General features: G+C 41.9%; 1 protein-coding gene across 1 annotated transcript; it reads right to left on the reverse strand.

The window, feature by feature from the left end:
* Nucleotides 1-941: 941 nt before the first annotated feature.
* LOC140921759 (caspase-2-like) lies at nt 942-11573 on the reverse strand. The gene is made up of 3 exons (XM_073371765.1): nt 11445-11573; nt 2323-3112; nt 942-1814 (listed from the first exon to the last, which is right to left on the reverse strand). Exons 1-3 carry the CDS (start codon nt 11565-11567, stop codon nt 994-996), a joined length of 1734 nt encoding a protein of 577 aa, XP_073227866.1. The 5' UTR covers nt 11568-11573; the 3' UTR covers nt 942-993.
* Nucleotides 11574-12365: the final 792 nt, after the last annotated feature.

Here is a 12365-nt window from a genome sequence, read left to right on the forward strand (position 1 = left end):
ATTATAGCTATGCGGCTGTGTCAGTTTACGCGTCCTTATTCGCTATATATGGACCTTAAGAAAATTCTTGTGAATGACAACATCAAAGCTTCTTCCCGAACAAATACGTCTCCAAAGCAATATATCAAACATTGAATACTAACAACAACAAAACATTGTGAGGCTAAAAATTTTTCAAAAATCACAATTGCAATCCGTTTTAGTCTTCTTCAAGTTTGCCCATCCGTGTCTCCTTTTGTATGATTTCTGTGTCATTTATACCTTCTTTTCCTTAATTGAACAGTAATATTTATGTTTCACGCAAACTGGTGGCAGTTCTCACTGCTTGAATTTTGAGACATCTCATGACACAGGTCCTTCAATCTGGTAAAGAATTGATACACATTGCGCTTTAACCTCCAAACGATCTCTTTTCCCTACTTAATGCTAATGGGCTTAAGCTACTGAAGGACATTTCTTCCTCTAATACAAGAATCACGCAGGGATCCGTTTTGTAAAAAAATATTGAAAAATATATCGATCCTCGCAAGAATTTAAGTGAAACTAAACTACAGTATACATGCGCGCATTTTTTCTCTGGAAGGCTATAAAGCACAATACTGACCACAGCACCAGTTCAACACACACAGAAAGTGTGGACTTGACCATAACCATCTTGTAAGGCTTTCAGCCCCAGATTGTCATTTATAATAATTACTTGCCACTGGCGGATTTGATATGTTATATCCAAGAAAGATTTTCAGTTCGTCTAACGCGACGCCCAATTATACAATCTTTGACACAAAAAATGCGAGATTTATCTAGCTCTTGTCTACATTAAAAGCGTGCTGTATTTGTTTCGCAGTGCCTTGCAATAAGAAACAACACAAAACATCGAATGGTTTATGGAAAAATATTTAAATGATGCAAAAGTGTCTTTTAAAAACCGTCTCCTTGCACCACGCGGCAGACGGCGGGTAAAATAGGTAAAACAAAATGCTCAAAGTTATGCGTCTAGAAACGAACGTTTTTCCGCAGGGTGTGCTTAACTTCAGGCATCTGTTTACACAGTTTGATTTCATTCCTATTCTTCCCTGATGGTCGCTCGGCTTCCATGTTACCGACTTTCCGGTTGACTACTGTTAAAATGTCGAGAAGGTGATCATAAACTGCACGTTCATGGAATGCCTTAACGAGGCCGCGAACATAGAGACTTCCTAGATCCTCATTCCGGTACGACACATACTCATCCACTGTGGAAAAAGCGTACAAGAAATCTGCATGTGTGGGTACTTTGGATGCAGGTTTCTTCACTGCGTCACTAGGGGAATCAACTTGGTTGGGACAAAGCAGATCGTAAGATGAAATATCGGTATCAGCGGCAACAGACACCCCCTCGTCTTCTCCGTCACCTCTGCACGCCTGGATGAAAAACAGTTTTGGCTTACCGCTTAGCGTATCGCAACTGCTGAACATATCTTGAAGAGTCTGAATAGGTATCGTGTTGCCGTCAGAACAGAACACCTCACCACTTCTGCCATGGCTCATGAGCCACAGCACAAAACAATCATAAGCACTGTGATCCTGGCAAGCAACTTTGCTGAGTTCGTCTAAGAGTTGTAGCCTTGTAAGGTTCTCTTTCTTTCGTACCGTAAAATCAAGGGCAGTAAATAGCGTTTCAACTTGACGAACATCTTCCTCTGAGCCATGGCGAGTTGATAGTGTAGGATCACGATCACCAAACGAAGTATTATTAATGATCAGAGTTCTTCCTCTTGGGTGAGCTGTCATGTTGTAAACGTCGTCCGTACCAGGATGATAACCAGGACGGATAACTGTGCAAAAAAAGGGGAAAGATAAAATTGATATGTCTCTCAGTATTATCTATTGCTGACCTGAATTTCAGTTAAACAAATACGACTTTAACATATATTGGACTAGATATTAGATAACAGGCTGAATCTATACATATACAGTGTGACCCGTTACACGACAAACTACGTTTTTCTGGCCCAAACAAGTCCGGTTATTTCCTTATTCTACAAACTCGTTAACACTACCGCCCTGTTATTACGACCAACGGCCACTTTTTGTTGTTTCGCAATGTTCTCCACAAGTATCTCTTGAATTAACACGAACGGCAGTCGAGTGCCTAGTGACGTTCTGGTTGGCAAGTGAGAAAAGACAGAGTTATCAAGTTAACATAACGTTTCTTGACGGAACAAAAAAAAATAAAAAAGCAATTTTTTCTCACTTTTTACTATCATTTCCATCTGTGACTAGAGTCTGATTTCCCTTTCCTACATTTGTACATATGCATTCTTAGGTATCAAGTAATCTAACCTTTGAGTGCAAACCATTTTTCCAGTCCAATAACTGTCGGTACTTTAACGCAGAGGCTATTTGAACAAGGTCTGAGTTGCCCTTCTTCGAGAGTTTTAAGAAGACACAGACAATCCTCGTGGTCACATGAAACGGCATCGTGATTTGAACACATTTCTTCCTTCTGCTGACAGCCAGGACATACAACACAAAAAGCACACTTTAAGTTACTCAACCAAGGAAGCTCACGTCTAAGGTCTTGTACTGTATCTTCCAATAACGTTCGCACAAGAATCGCCACCTCTCTTACTTCGTTGAATGATGCTCCTTGGACTGGCTCTGAATGCGTCAAAGTGACCTTTATGAATCTTTTCTTGCGCAAAAGAATCAACTGATGAATGGAATTCTTCTCTATGACAAACCTGGATGCCGCGAGAAAAAATCTCGGCGGTTGCTTGAATCCACTCTTAGTGTACCATTTGGTGATTCGTGACACAAGCTGCCAGAAGAAACCGTGAGGAACAAAACCCCCCGAGAAGTGCAGGTACAATGGACACGGATCTGAATGTGATGGCTCCATTTCACAAAGGTCTTCAGGTGGCGTCTTTAGTTGACAGGGTACAAAGTACATTTCATTTGTTGGCGAGGTGATAAACTTGACGATCAATCCAAACTGCTCCATCATGTTCAGGATATCTTCCTTGATCAGACCTTGCTGCTGACAGCACTTGGAGAACACGTGATCAACTAGCTCCATGTGTAGGGAACCTGTCTTCTCCATTTCTTTCCATAACTGGGAATGTCTTGGTTCCTAAAACCAAAAGAAGGCAATTCTTCAGGGAATCAGGGATTAACAAAACGTCATACCTATTAACGACCTTAGCGTCTTTATCTTTTTCTTGGGTGCTACTTCAAAGACCGAAATAGAGGATTTAGATGTACTACAGGGTGCGAACATAAGCAGAATTAAAACAAGTATGGATTAGGTAAATGTTTTGGCGGTGAAGTAAGTTCCCGAAGAGGGGCGCCTCGAAAGTGCAAGTCCCGTAATCAGTTGGAGAGGTAATGTAAAGCTTAGGATCGTACATTTATTAATACATCTGGGCCAGGTTGTTCAAAGCAGGGTTAAGATAACCCAGGATTAGTGCGAAATTTGAATTCAGATTTCAAAGCTCAAAAAGCAAAATCAGTTTTATTGTTTTTGTCTGCGGTTTGATGATTTGATGCCCTAAAAAGAATAGAGAAAATAATCCGGGACAATTCTTTTGAACAAAAGAAAAAGAAACCTGGGTTGAAATTTAACCCTGGGTTAGCGCTAATCGACCTTCGAACAATTGGGCCCTGGTTAGTACATAATACATTGAGTTTCAGCAGATATAGACAAGTACTAGTTATCCTTTGACACCATTTAGAGTTAATTTGCAAAAGGCAAGCCGGCAAAGGGATATCGTAAGGTTTTTTGTTCATTTGCTCGTTGTTTTCTCGTTGCTTGTGAAATAAATACACCCTTTTTGGTGGAACACATAAAAGACGTTGACGTCATAAATAAGACGTTTGACGTTAAGGTAAGCTCGAACCTCGTTCCCAGGGTCCTCTCTCTTGCTTCGAGAAAGAACCCGGTTGCGGCTGGTCACGTGGCTCCCAGAATCTGGGAGCCAAAAATAAGGGAGGGAAGAAGAGTAAACAGTTGTCGCTATGACAAAAGTTACTCTGTCAAGGCCCGAGAGGAGATTGCCGCCTCGTTTATTATCGGCTGATGGCGCGAGTATTTGAAAAGGTCAACAAGACCCCCCCAAAATAGTATTGCATTAAAAAAAAAATAGTATTGAGGGGAACGAGGTCAGCTATTCACTTGGTATATCGTACACCAGCCGAAACATTCAAAGCGGATGTAATTCATGTAAACCTGACTATTGCACTATTTACAGCGTTCTTACCCAAGCGAGTATAAGAGGGATCGCACAAATGCATTCATTTCCATTTCGATAGAAGTTTCGACTACTAACGGTTATGGCTGCTTCAGCTGCTAACGAAGCCCAGTCACAAGGACCTCAGGTATCTCGTGCTCCACAGGCTAATGTGGTCCAGGATATTCTTAATTTTTTGTTGCCTCATGGCCGATGTATTTATTGCATTTTTATTACTTTTATATACAATAGAGTTTGCTTGGTAAAATAGCTTTAGTTTTTCGCTTTTGTTTTGCTGGCATCTAGTTTCTTATCTGCTTATTTTTGTTCCTTATGACTGGTGTTTGTCGTATTATTTATTTTTACTCTTTCTGGTGATAATTCAATTTGCTTTAGTTTGTTTTGTTTTGTTTTTTTTCGGTGTTAGAAGTTCCTTAATTTTGTTTGTTACGCTTTGCGCTTTGCATAGTTGCTACACTTTATGGAGTTGGCATTTTACTTGGTTTGCTTTCAGGCATGACCAGTTTTATTAATTTGTTTGTTAACTGATGGCCCATGTAATTCATTGCCCTGTTATGGAATTTTAATCAATCGGTATTTTAATTTTATTTATTCGTCAGTTGCCTCGTTACCGGCGTCTTCTTCCCGGAGCTACCTTCTCCATTTTTGTTTGCCCTTTTTCCTTTTCTTTTAGCCCCCTTCCAAGCGTTTTAAGGGTGCCTCTCCTACCATTCCACAGTGGGAATTTACGGCGGATTTCGACCCTACAAGTGTTATCAGTCCTTCAGCCGTCCAAACCCCGTTTATGTAATGACAACCGTTTTCTCAATTTGTGGATCAGGGACATGCCATTTCGGCCAAGAGAGGATAAAGGGCACAGAGAAGGCATCCCCCATACACACCCTATTCCATAGGTAATTCGTCTCGAGTTATTTTTAGAATCGGGATAAAGTTACCTCGCGCGCTGCGTGGATGTTTCGCATGACTAAACGCCATGCAAAACATGTCGGGCGAAAGGCAATGAAAGCGTAAAGAGATCTAAAACATTCCTGAATATTGAAGCGAAATGAGTCGGCACTCACCTGGGAAAAGGGAATCGCTAGACTCTTTGGCAACCCGAGAAATCAGTTTAACTCGAAGTTGTCGTAGCCTCAGTGCTTTAATAAATTGAGAAATGTCGCCGGTCTATTGAAACCGGTTGTTTGTACAATAAAGCAAGCAGGACGCCAAGTGTTATTTTTGTTGAATAATAAAAGACTAATAAAGGAATAAATATCAAACTAGAAATTGCTCTCTTCAAACTATAAATTATAAATGATCCTGAGAGAATATTCAGTGTGTTAAGGATTTCCCTGCTGTACTGTTAGCTCTATGCAAGAGAGGAAGGGCGATTCTTTTTTAATTTCCGTTTCGCTGACACAGCTTTAGCAGAAATCTCTCTTTAGTCGTTTTCGTCGACAAAACAAATAGCAATATCGCTCTCCGCGTCTTCCGCCATTTTTTCTGCGTCAATTCGTGAAGGACGCGTGGCTCTGAGCGTGGGTCATCCACGCGGAACACATTCGAGCTATGTGATTGGCTGCTGTCTAATCACCCTTGGGATCTATGGTCTTAAAAATAACTCGAGACGAATTACCTGTGGAATAGGGTGTGTGGGGGGGATGCCTTCTCTGTCCCCTTTATCGTCTCTTGATTTCGGCTTGATTCACTTTTAGGGCTCCCGCGTTACGTTTTCCCATCTTCTTTCCAATCAGTCTGTGACGATAAATCAGGCTACAATCACGTCCTGCTTACCCCTGAAAGCCGTCCATATTTTGGTTTCCAGGGGGGGTGGCTGGCACTTCACTAGTAACACCATTCCTTTAGGACGGAAATCGTCTGCCTGTATTTACCATTGTATAGGTCTCGCTTCTCATTATTTTCCTTCCCTCCTTAAACCTTGCTCCTTGTAAATTGAGGACCGTCATACGGATGAAATTCAGCTCTCCCCTAAGACCTCGGCTTACGCCTCTCTTTCCTCAGACGCGGACAGATCATTTACTCGTGCTTGCTCCGCTATTTTCGTGCTTTGTTATACGCTAGTTGATTTTGGTTATTTTATTGGTCTTAAGAAATCACACCTGGTTCCTAAGCAGGTAGTCCCTTACCTTGGTTTTTTGGTGAATTCTGTTCATCAAGCCTTTTTGCTTATGGAGGAAAAGAAGCAAAACTTCCTTTCTCTTTTACGCTCTGTTCTTAGTTCGCCTTCTACAGATCTTAAGACACTTCAGCGTCTCTCTGGAAAGTGTATTTCCCTCTCTTTGGCAGTTCCCGGGGCTCGTCTTTATCTCAATGATATCTATAATGCTATTGTGAAGAGCCAACGTCACGGTTCTTTTAAGCCTATTCTAGTTACTGGCCCATTGAAACACGAGCTTGAGGGGTGGTTGTTTCTCGAGTCTTCGTCCGGCTACATTCCTTGGCTTTTGGAGACCCATCATCAGGTCAAGTTATGTTCAGATGCCTCCTCCTTTTCTTGGGGCTGTGTTGTTGGCCCTGATACCTTTTCAGCCACCATTCGGGATTACTGGCCTTTTGATCAAAGTCATCTCCACATTAATGTTAAGGAGGCTTGGGCCCTCGCCAATGCCCTGGATGCATTTTCCGGTTCCTTGCGTGATAGTTGGGTGGATGTTTATACTGATAGCCAGGTTCTTATCTCATCCTGGCGGCGTCAAGGTGCAAAGTCTCGCGACCTGGTCGTCGCCTCAAAGCGTGTCTTTGGGATCATTTCCTCTTGTAATATTCACCTCAATCTCTTTTACATTCCCTCCGCTGCTAATCCCGCGGACCCTCCTCCCTCCGTTTTGTCGTTGCAGGATTCTAAGCTTTCCCCTTTTGCCTGGGGTCAAGTTCAAGCCACATTTGGTGGCCAATTTGGTCACTCCGCAGATTTGATGGCTCTCCCTTCTAATCTGCAGTGCGCTCTGGATGGTTCTCCCGTTTCCTTTATTTTCTCCGTATCCTGTTCCCGGTTCTTCAGGGGCCAATTTGTTTGCCCAGCGTCCTTACAACCATGGCCACGTTTTTTCAAACCCCTATGTTCCCCCCCCCCCCCCCTATTATTCTCATTCCCCAGGTCTTGCCGTTTTGTTAAAAGTCAATCCTTTCCTTGTACCACTGTTGTCCCTGACATTCGTCCTCGAAAATTCTGGTGGCCTCTTTTGCAATCATATTTGTCTTTCCGACTTGCTCCCAAGGGTACCCTCGGAATGGTTCTTCCCCCCGCCTCTGAAGGATTTTTTCCGCGTTCGCCCCTCCCTTGGGATTTGTAGGCGTTTCGTATTGATCCGCTTCAGAATATTCTTGAATAGAAAAAAATAAAAATTCGGTTAAGTCTGTTCACATAATTTTTCTACATTGGTTCGTCATCTTGGACTTTTTGCTATTCATAGGGACATAAGCTACTGTAATGAGAATGTGTTACGCGTGATAATTAAAATTCAGTTTTTTGGCACCTCCTGTATCTTTTTGTCTCCTATCTCATACCCCTCTAGCCATTCTTCCTTTTCTCTAGGCTCTTCCTCATGTTCCGCGCTTATTCGTCCCAGCAGTTGCGTGCCCATCTTGCCACTATCCCAATGACCATATCTTCAAGTTTGTCAAAATTGTGGTTATGCTAGGCGTCGTGTTCACACACCCGTTCCCACGGCATTCAGTTTCGACCTCCCTGCTATTGATCTACGTATCAGCTCTCTACAGACAGCAAGCCTTTCGTCCGCTTATTCCTGGCAGAAACAATCTTTAGAGGCTGAGCTTTCTTTACGCCCTCCCTGGCAATATAAGCCTTTTTTGATGCCACCCCCTAGATGTTTGCCGCTTTTTGGTTTTCAAGGACTCAAAAGGTAAAACCCAAGTCCACAACATAGGATGTCCACATCTTGGTCAGGGGGGTTCTTTCCCTTGCAAGTGCCCTTTGCGACTGGCATACTCCACCGTTGATTCATACATTGGCAAGTTGCGCTCTATATTTTCCGACATTGGTCGTCAAGGTGACTGGAATAGGACTCTCCTTTTTGGTAACCCGGTCTCCGATTTGTTAGTAAAGCAGTACCTTAAAGAGTTCACCGCTGAGCAACTCCGGACCAGCATTGCCCCCAAGCAGGCTGTGCCACTTTTTGCTGACCGACAGATCGAAAAGGGTCTTCTCCTCTCGTCCCTTTCGCCAACTGAGATGTTCGTCACCGCCAGAGATCAAGCATTCTTCAAGGCTCTTTTCTTTTCTGGTGAACGTGGCGGGGATCTGTGGTAAGTTAAGACCTCGGATATTGCTCGTTTCCCTGATGACAATGGATTCTTATTTAATCACATTTGAGGAAAGACTTTGAGGGATGGCGCCTGCAACCTCTTTGGTATGCGCCGTCACCCCAACCCAGCATCATGCCCTATTAAGGGTACTGAAACTTATGTGTCGATTGCTCGTGAACTTGGCATTAGCCTATCTCCTGGGTACTTTTTTCGTGCGACAAATCCTCAGGGGCATATTGTTGATAAACCCCTTTTAAGCTCCGCGGCCGACTCCCGCCTTAGAAAATATCTTCGTGATGCTAACATTTACGGTGGGGAAACCCTTCACAGTTTTCGTTCTGGCTGTGCCCTTACCCTGGCTTTCTCCGGTTCCCCTTTGGCTGACATTATGTCTCACGTTGGCTGGTCAAATTCCAAAACAGCTTTGTACTACTCAAGTTAGCTGACGTTATCAGGGCTTGGGCCCCAGCTGACCTACTTACTTCTGCACCTTCGCAGTCTCAGGAGGCCTCTCGCATTTATGAAGATTACAACGCCTTAAAGGATTTTGTCTCTGCTTTCCCTGTCTCCTACTCGTCTTCATTCAAGCGTGCTCTTCCACCCTAATTTTCCCTTTGTCTGATAGTTTCCTCTAGCTTTCAGTTTTGGGGTTTTAGTATGGGGTTTTCTTTGAGATTGGGCTGTTGGTCTCCGCGTTCTGGGTACCTGGCGCTCTACATGTCATTGTTCTCTGTGGCCGCCAGACTTCCATACCTCAACAGGAGGTGCGGGTAAGATCGATGTAAATAGGATACTATTGCATTATCTTTTCCTTTCACGATCTGCACGTGCGGAGTATGCAAAGTTACCAAAAGCTGGTTTTGCATGTGCAAATGGAGCAAGATTTTTCGTATCCTGTTGGCAGGATGGCGAGCAAACCTTTTTTCAAGTACAAACTCTCTAAACAAATAACTTGTTTTGCCTTCAAAATAATGTTATCGTAACTAGCCGAAAGCGAGTTTGCACGCAACTCAGAAACTCAAGCGCCATTTTGAAGCAATAATTTTTTCCCTGCCCCAGAGGATATTTCATCGTCCAGTCTACAAAATGTATTTGAGGACCTACGCCTGCTGTGCATTTTATTGACACACATTTCCACGTGACCAGCCGCAACCAGGGTCCTTTCTCAAAGCAAGAGAGAGAGCCCTGGGAACGAGGTTGGGTAAGCTCCAACTCGTATGTCAGGCCTAAAATCACACGAGTTAAAGTGCAAGTTGGGTTGGCTGCCGCTTCGCTCATTGCACACATTTAATTTTTCCGGCTCGGGTTCACTAATATTTAGCCAGTTTTAAGACTACATATGTCAACAAAAAACTCACTTTCACGCCATTAAAATAATTCTAATGAAAGTTAATCAGTGCCTTAAACTCTAAAAAACGTGTAAACAAATTGCTCTGAATCCTCACGGGGGGATCTGCAATGCCGAGTTGGTCTTTTGGGTTTAATCAGAAACTCATAAGGGGTTGAAACGTGTAACTCTCATATGTTTGCTTTGTCCAATGCTCGTGATTATTCATTTTCGAAAGTACCATATTTGGAACGAGAAGAAGAGATAACTGACCAATCAAACTTCGTAAACAACGTGACATAATTTTCCTTCAGGTTCCCGCGCCCGCTTAAAAAAATGGTCGACAAACGGGGGAAAAACTCCCGAAAGCCGAGAAAGCTTTTAAAGGTTGAAACCAGGAATATTACCGAAACACTGAGCAGGATATTATTGCCTTACCACCCGGGCCAAACGTAACATTATGAAACCCATTGACGGCCTCGCAACTTCTTGAAGTTGTCACTTCAAAAAACTATGCCTCGTTGACCCTCTGCACAGTAAACTTATACTGCAAATAGGCTTTTAAAATTTTTATGTTAAAAGTCTAGAATAAACAGTGAAAAATGTTTTCGAATAAAATTCATTAGCTGTGTATCGAAAGTGTCCAAACCTGAACCTGACATCTTCGCAAAAAGTGATGCTTGTAATGAATGTGAGAAGCATTTGAAAAGCTTAAATTAAACTTAGACGTTGTAGTCACGATCGTGTTTTGAGCTAATTTTATGACTGAACAAACTCAAAACAATAGACAGAGAAGCCGTTTCTTGAAAATTTTTATTCAAAGTCCAAAAAGTTAATCCTTTAAAGCAATTCGGAAAACACTATCTGGATCGTGGATCCGTTCACGCAAGTGGCATCGGCTAAGCACGTGGCAAAATTCAACACAAAATCCATCTCAAATCAGGGCACATTTTGTAATTTTTTCTTTAGCGCCGAAGAGAAAAATTTATAAAACGTCTATGAAACATTTAAAAATACATAAATTCCCTTTTAAAAACGTAATTGTCTTGGCCATAGAGTGCAAAATGTACCTGAAAATTCAGCAAAAACTTCGCTGACTTGGTTGCATTTCAAAATAGACCATGGGCTCCGCCGTGAAGAAAACAAGGTTGAATTCCTCGAAGGACGATTTCTTGATGAAAAGCTTCCCTTTCTCCACAAAAAGAAAGCTGAGCATTCTTTTGAACTTTCTCTTTCCATTTTTTGTCTTTTAACGGTGTATTTTTAACCCTGAAATGCAGAACTCTTGTCTTAAAACATGTGCATGGTGATCGCGCAGCAGCCATTTTGTTGAAAATGGATATCCGTCACTAAGATTTCCAAATATGGTCAAAATGAATATTCACAAGCATTGAACGCGAGTTACACGTTTCAACCCCTTATGGGTTTCTGGTTTAATATAATCAAAAGTCTATAATCATCATCTAGGTAAATAAATGCGTTACGGATTTTCTGCGGCAATGGCAATGCAGAGAATTTATGACGGTGTGGGATGGCGCTTTCTGAGGAGGGGATTGCAGTCATTATGCTTCATAAGACAGTAAATGTGGATATAATTAAGCACTTGAATATGTTTCACTTACCATTTCGTTAAAAGAACGAATGGTTATGAGTTGTCTGAAGACCTCAATGAGCCACTGAGCCCGAAGTATAACTGTGCTGCGGTGCATGACAATCACGCCAAGGTCATGATAAAAATCCAACATGGTGACAACTTCATCCTTGTCTTCAATGAAGCAAACTTTCTGGATAATATCTTGAAGTTGTTCGAGTTTTAAATAATACACTTTCTCAGCAATTAAAGCTTTGACAACCTTCTCGAAGTTAAACCATCTGAAAACCAAAAGAAAAACAAGATCTTAAAGAGGAAGTTAAAGCATAACTGAAACACGACGGATCTCTCCGACTAAAGTAAAACATTCAAGCAAATGAACGACTTCAACCAGTTGACATAGGGTCTGATCCTCTTTCGGTGCAAATTGAATAATGCGGCACCCTGTAATCGCTGGTCATTTAAGGTAACGAGTTTTGTCTTTTACTACACGATTTTTTTTTAATATTTAATGTTAGCTGAAAGTGCAACGCAATGAATTTTAAACGAGGAGTTATTAGTGAAAACATGACACTGTTAGTATTCTAACTAAGAAATTGTGTGCAATAGTTTCGATCAGGAGAAGCCGCGTATGACCTTCAATATATGTGTACAAACTAAGTAAAATTTGCAGTATTAGTAACAACGAAAGTTGCGAGTATATCTGGTACAAATATGACTTAGTGTGTCCCTTCTGGTGCTGCGCATAAATCCAAATGTCACCTTGGCATATTCATAAGTGTGCTGGAAACGCTGGATAAGACATGAAAATAAATTCACTATGACGTCAGCTACATCTGTACCCGATAAATTAATAGGTAATGCCCAATTTTACATAAATGCTGGTTGAATTCATTACATTGTATACCTTAAGCTAAGCGGCACCACCCTATCATAAATCAGGTTAGTGTTG

This window comes from Porites lutea, chromosome 1, assembly GCF_958299795.1.
Source record: "Porites lutea chromosome 1, jaPorLute2.1, whole genome shotgun sequence".
Taxonomy (NCBI): Eukaryota; Metazoa; Cnidaria; class Anthozoa; order Scleractinia; family Poritidae; genus Porites; species Porites lutea.

What these genes read in the sequence shown, in the direction of transcription:
- LOC140921759 (XM_073371765.1), bottom strand. Translation starts at nt 11,567, where the DNA reads ATGTTGGATTTTTATCATGACCTTGGCGTGATTGTCATGCACCGCAGC. An exon ending in TTCGTTCTTTTAACGAAATG is followed by an intron (nt 3,113 to 11,444) that starts GTAAGTGAAACA and finishes TTTTGGTTTTAG; the next exon opens with GAACCAAGACATTCCCAGTT. An exon ending in AAAATGGTTTGCACTCAAAG is followed by an intron (nt 1,815 to 2,322) that starts GTTAGATTACTT and finishes TTTTTTGCACAG; the next exon opens with TTATCCGTCCTGGTTATCAT.